Source organism: Ictidomys tridecemlineatus, chromosome 8 (genome assembly GCF_052094955.1).
Source record: "Ictidomys tridecemlineatus isolate mIctTri1 chromosome 8, mIctTri1.hap1, whole genome shotgun sequence".
Classification (NCBI taxonomy): domain Eukaryota; kingdom Metazoa; phylum Chordata; class Mammalia; order Rodentia; family Sciuridae; genus Ictidomys; species Ictidomys tridecemlineatus.
The window spans coordinates 74,341,811-74,348,457 of NC_135484.1; the positions used below are offsets into that span (position 1 = coordinate 74,341,811).

A 6,647-nucleotide genomic window follows, 5' to 3' on the forward strand; every position below is an offset into this window, starting at 1 on the left:
ATTTACATCCGGCAGTAATGCTACATGAGAAAAATACATGACTGAAAGAATGATTTAAAAATGTTAATTCAGTGAATTTTAAATGTTGAAGTTACTAAAGTTATTTGCTTTCAGAATATTATGATTACTTCTGTCTCAAAAATGGGAATTTCTTGCAAGCTAATGTTGGCAAATGCTTAAGGTGTAACTAATTTTAGGGATTAGCCTTTTAAAATTTTTTTAAATAAAATCAATTTGTTAAAAAATAATGGGGTTTTCAAAGCTCAATCTAGTCATTCCCTTTTTTTCCCAAAAGGGGCACAAAAAGCAAACCAAAACATCAACTAAAAGCAAGTGAAAAAACAATCAAAATGAAGTTAATAGTTATTTAAGGCAAGTTTTTTTTTGTTAGAAGTACTAAGAATTACTGTGTTAAAGCTTTTCTTATTTTTAAATGTTATCATTATGTATGTACACATAATTAATTTTAAAATGATTTATCTAACTGATTCCTTTTGTTACCTGGCTAGCAGGGAAAAGGGGTCGAGGCCGGTCCTGACCTGTTACAATGAAGACTGACTTGCTATGTGGGATTACACCAGAAGCTTGCAGTGGAGTAATGGTAAGGAAATCAAGCAACCTTAAATATCTCGGCTGTATAGGAGCATATTCTATTGCAGAAGACCTTCCTATGAAGATCATGGAATCAAATACGGGACATTGAACTAATACTTGGACTTTGATATGAATTTCTTTAACAATTTTCTCTGCAGTGCAAGTTATTAAACTAAAGCTACTCTATTTTCCAAATGTGTTCCAACAGAAATCCTTCATAACTTCTAGCATGGTATCTTAATAAAGAATAAAGTTCTTCTCTTTAAAAAATCTGCTCTAAGTAGATTTTTCCCCTGTTTTTTTATGTTAAGGATCCCAGCAGTGGTATTCTGAAATATTCTCTTGAATTTGTGCATTTAAATTTTATTGCAGTGGTATAGATGAATGCCACTGTTGGCATCCTTAAATTTTATTTCTGCTCACCAAGGTTAATCATGATTGTCTATATCTTTTTTATAGTAATCACTTTTGAATTGTGTTCAGATATGCAGTTTCAGGTGTAATCATCAGAGCTGGTTAGTCAGGCATTCCAGATAGTGGTTCTTTTCAGAACCTTTTTTAAAGGGTTGGTTAACTACCTCAGTAGCAGAGGATTGAACTATACCCTGTCTGTACTGTACATAGAAAATCTTTGTAGATAAAAGCAAGGCTTGTTAAATATGATATGAGGGTAAGATTTTAATATACCAAATGTAACATTCTTAGTTGCCTTTAGTTTCAGAGGCTTGTAAGACTTCCTCATGACCATCATAACAGGCCTTGCTTTTGTCGTATTTTGTGGCTGAAAAAGCAGCCTTGCTTCTTCAGATATTGTAGTTATTTGGATGTATAATAGTTTAGCAAGATGTTACTTTTGTAAGACATCAGATGTTCAAAAAAAGTGCATCCGAACTTGTACTAAATACTGCAGTGTCCCTTTATAAAAAGTCAGACTAAAACTGACAATTGTACAGCAAAGCCTGACATTTGGATATTTTGAAGTTTTTCATAAATCATAGAAATTAGTATATGGCTGTAGTTTAGCTTTTTAGGTAAAAGGTATGTTTCATTAGTGCATTTCTTACTGCTGATCACTGTAAAAATGTGAATCAGCTTTCCATTTCTTATGCAGGTCATGATAACTTGTAGAGTAGAGTACAATCATTTGTGCTATGTTTTTAATTTTCTAAAGCACCTTGATGACAGTGAGTGTTCAGTGGTGAAGCATCCTCTATTGAATCACCCTCAAAAAATTTTTGGCCAAGTCCTAAGTTGATAGCTTAAAAGTCAAAAGTAAAATTATAGTTTAATTAGGACTTGGTATAAAGAAATCCCTTTTCCCCTTCCCCAAAGGGATACTGCAGTTATATCACATACCCAATAGGCACCACGATGAAGATCAGAGCTTATACTTAATTAAGGTTTTATACACACCAGTTCCCCAGTAAATGCAAATTTAACAAGAAAATTAGACATGTCATATGTTCAAAATGCTCATGGCAAACAATCATTTTGCATTCCTGCAAATAAAATTGTTTTATACTGTAAGCTGGAGGCGAGTGTAACTTATTTTTGTAATAAAGTTTTTATTTTTTTTATGTGTCATTAATATAAATGTGTGTTAGTATAGAAATCTTCTGGTTTAAAAACTTAGAATTGCACACATTTCAGTATGTTTATTTGTACTTACATAATTTTAGAATAGTGGTTGCCAATAGCCTGTATGTTTCACATTAATTGGTTTTTTGTTACCTTAATAAACCATTTTAGTATGTTGTATGTCAGTTACTGGGATAGCTGGGACTTAGAGTGTAATTTAAAATTTGTCAATAAGTATTCATTGGAATATATGTAAATGTGCCTTGCCGGTTATTGAAACTTACCTACAAAATGAGTATGGGGTGACAAAAATTTGTTCCTGGTGCTTAATGAAACTTTCTGCCACTGATTTTATATATTACCCCGTGCTTTTTTAAAGTACATCTCTCAAATCTTAGTGTAAGTTTGAGGGCTACACAGAACATTTACATTTCATTCTAACATAATGAGTATATAATAGGTTGTGGAAAGTGGGTAAACTAAATGTAGCCTTCAGTAAAATTGAATCTCAGTGTAATCCTTGGTGCTGGTATTTCCCAGATCCAAGGAGTTAAATAATCCCATCCGAGAGGTCATTGCCATGCCTATTGGCACTTAACTGTCATACCATTTTTAAGGGACACTGTCAAGGTGTTTAAGTTAATTCTCAGAATTATTTGTTGGGATTTTAGGACAGGTTTGTTTGATTTTTAAGTAAGAATTGCATTGTCAAAGTTTAAAGATGAACATTTTTGTGAGTTCACAAATGTGTTCTTTAAGAAAATATTAAAATATGGAGCTCTGTGGGTTTCCAAGACTATATTTGGCATTCTTAGTTTGGGGACTTGGGAGGGAAAACTGATGATATAAAGAAATTGTGAAGCATTGATGGTTATCCTTAAGGCTTATGTAAACAGTGGTGATGAAATGTGTACACACTCAAGTGAAATTACTTGACAGTGTTCATTTGAATAACTTTGAATTCAAGCCATTATAATTACTTTTAAAATTAAATATCATTTGCACTGTTCTGATAATGGGTGCAGTTTTTGAGCAATATAATCAGAGCTAAATATGCATGTAGTGATTAGTGATGTGAACAATTAAGTTCTGAGAAGAAATACTAACTGTGGTATTTTCAAACTTAAATTTCTGTAGTAAAATCAGTATCAAACTTATCAGAGATCAAGGAAAACAGGCAATGCATATAAACATAATTTTGAATGTTGTGTGGCCTATAAAGCAATAATGCAATTTATATGGAATGTCATGAGATATGAGAAATGGAAATGCAAAAATAACTAATCCTTTAGTAAAAATGTCAACATGTTAAAAGGGGGAATGTTAACTAATGTAGGTTATTGCTATTTGTGATTTGTTTATGGGTTCTTGGCTTTGACAGCTTCAAAGAATGGACAAATGACAAGTTAAAATTTTGTGTATATATTGTCAAGGAATGGGTCTTAAATCCAACAGTGAAGTCCCTTCCTTGGGGTGAAAAGTGTATCCTTAAAGTATTCTGATTGTTAAAAAAGAAAATTTGAGTTTCCTAACCAAAACAGACGCAAGATTTTGTTTCTGCAGACTACTTGGCAATCAAAAATGATCATAAATTTAATTTATCAGTTTTCAGAAAATTGCTTTGTGAGAAAATTGTGTTTATTTGTATTCTCCTAAGCATGCATTTTGTAGAAGATTTTTAGCCGTTGTTACTGAATCAGATGTTAAAAGTGAAGGGAGAATTAGCACAGAAACAGGTATTGTATACCTATGATGGCAGTTGTAGTGTCATGAGAAGTTTTCACTGATTATTGCAGATATTACTTAAAATGTAAACATTTTTCTCATGATAAATTAGGAACATAGAAATGGATTGATGAGGTATCTGGGTTTTTCAGTTGTATAGAAGATATTTGAGAAGACATTTAATAGGATGAACATTCAACTACATGGGCAAAATTGACATTTAGTACAGCTTTTTGTCTGCTAAGCCAAAAATCAAACAAACAACAAAATACCACCCTGTTATTACATAGTCTGTATTTCTGGGGAGAAATTAAAAAGTAGAAGGGCTTCATGTATTAGATAAGAGCTAATTCTAGAAAAAACAGTTGCTCAGGTTCTTAAAACTTCTAAAAAATACCCACCATGTCCGATTCTCCCCAGTTATGTATACCACAAAGTTTTTATCTATAGGATTCAGTGGTGGGTACAAAATTAATGAATACAGAACTTTATGGTACACAAAAGAAACAGACTTGTGAGGATGGAATTTAAGGTGTAGTATTTACTCAGTAATCATACCACTCAACAGGGCATGCCACTACTTTAAGATGCTAATTATGAACCATTGCTCAGACTTTTTTTTTAACTGGGCAAATTAGTAGATGGACTTTTGTGGTCTGTCACTTTTTAAAAGTACTTAGGACATAAATTATATTAGCACCACAGTCTGCCTTCAGTAATACACCTAAAATATTTTTCAAGATGAGGAGCATTCAGTTGGGAAAACAATCTTTTTTTTGCAAATGCAAATCAGTATTATTACTAACACTCTGGGTCTAAGATTAGGTTTTTCTTAACAGTAGTCTGATAAACATTTAGAAGTCTGGCATTGAGAAACAAAAGCTTGTACCTGACTAGTATTTTAATTTAAAAAAATGATTAGTTCTGTTAGTTTATTTAAATTCTTTTACATTTATTTATCCATAGAATTTATATTTATTTCATTCCTTTCATCTCACTGAAAACTGTCTGCAGGCTCTTTGATTTGGATTAGATGTGTGAAGTACTGTCTTTTGCCAAAAACCTCAAATTACCTGTTTTTTTCAAAGTAGTGGGTTTGTGCTTGTTTGGAGATCAGTTAAAAAACTATCTGTACTATCTGTACTGCCTCTGATGTTAAGATTTTATGTATAGCATAAGGAAGCTAGCTCTGACTATATTTTCCTAAGAATAAAGACCTATTTTTGTAGCATGTCTTAGGACCTCCAGGAGTCCAAGAATTATTGTGAGTGTCCTCCATTTCATCATTTTTCACTTAACAGCTTTTAAATAGACACTTGGAATCTTTAGAGATCTGTCGCCTTTTGATCGTGCATACATTCCAAGTAGCCAATGGTAAATACAAATTCTCCAGGATAACCCCAATTGAATGCGCATGACTGGGAGATGCATAGAATAAATGTATTGGGCTGGTCTTCACTTAATTTTAATTGTTGATGGAAATGTTCTGTGGTCACGGACATGCCTTTGGATTTGTTGAACCTAATGGTGATTTGGTTTACCTCTCTGGGAACGTGCTTCAGCATCTTGTACTTTTGCATTCTCTAGTCTTACCCCTGGCAAAATTCACTGAAGATGTGAAAATGAGATTTAAGTTGCGAATAATTTAGGAGAAGACAAGAAACAAATAATCTTTTAAAATAATTGTGCTTTTCTATAACTGCAAATTAGGTTAGGTAAGTGCATTCAGCTTAACATGTCCTTGTTAAGTTAAAGTGACAAATTGTGATTGTTGGGGGACTTGTAAATCATTTTTAGGGGTTTTGACTCATACCCCTAGGATTACTTGGTGGTGGTGGTTGAGGGGAATATAGAAATTGTTTTGGTCATTTCATTAGAACCATGTGAAATTTGTCATTTAAATTAGAGTTTAGTTTCTATTTAGGTTTTCTAAAATTTATATTGGTATAAACAAGTTTGGATCATTTTGGAAAGTCATGGGAGTTTGAATAAGATTTTTTATGAGTATGGAAGAAGTCCTAATAAGTCATTTTGGAAATTAGTGTTTTTACCGAAAAAGTACTTTTAAAACAAGTTCTAATTTAAGGGGAACTGTTAAGATCAGTACAGATCTATGATGTTCATGAATTATTTCTTTCTTAGGTTTTCAGTTATATTCTGAAAATATGATCGACACTTTCACCTTGTTTTGGAGAAAATTCTAGGATGCCTGAAGGAAATCTATATCATTTATGAACTAAAGCCAGTTTTTAGTTTTTTTTCAGGGTTTGGGATGGACAAACCACTAATAGATCACAGAATTAACTAGAGCTTATTGACAATATCTAATTTATAGAAAATAGTTTTGTATATATTGCACATGATAAAAATTGGGTCTTAATAGAGGGTTCCACTGTCACGTCCCGTGGTATCATGATAACTTAACTTTTGGTTCTTTCATATTTTGGGTTCTGGGGATTGAACCCAGAGATGCTGTTCTACCATGTCCTACATCCTAAGCCCTTTTTAAAAATTTGAGATCAGATCCCTTTAAAGTTGCACAGACTAGCCTACATGCAATGTCCCACTCTCCTGAGTTGCCGCAACATAGGCATGCCTCACAGGCAGGCTTAGTGATATTAACTTGAAATGAGGTGAAGTTTGAATAATCATGGAATTGTGTAACACACATACTGTATCATTTGAAAGCAAAATTGCTAGAGCTAGGTGCTTTATTCTGGCTAAAACTTTTTAGACTTTTTAAAATGTGT

At 32.7% G+C, this 6,647-nt stretch overlaps 1 protein-coding gene across 5 annotated transcripts in view; it reads left to right on the top strand.

Annotated features, from left to right (window-relative positions):
* The window catches only part of Syncrip (synaptotagmin binding cytoplasmic RNA interacting protein), a 26,831-nt gene extending 24,710 nt beyond the window's left edge, over positions 1 to 2,121 (top strand). For 2 of the 5 annotated variants that reach the window (XM_078019647.1, XM_078019649.1), the window contains exon 12: positions 510 to 2,121. In XM_078019647.1, coding sequence (XP_077875773.1) covers positions 510 to 538 — 29 coding nt within the window. In that variant the 3' untranslated portion in view covers positions 539 to 2,121. Of the gene's footprint in view, positions 1 to 295; positions 373 to 509 lie in introns of all 5 variants that reach the window. The other 3 variants (XM_078019648.1, XM_078019651.1, XM_078019650.1) reach the window with 2 other exon arrangements.
* The last annotated feature ends 4,526 nt before the right edge of the window (positions 2,122 to 6,647 follow it).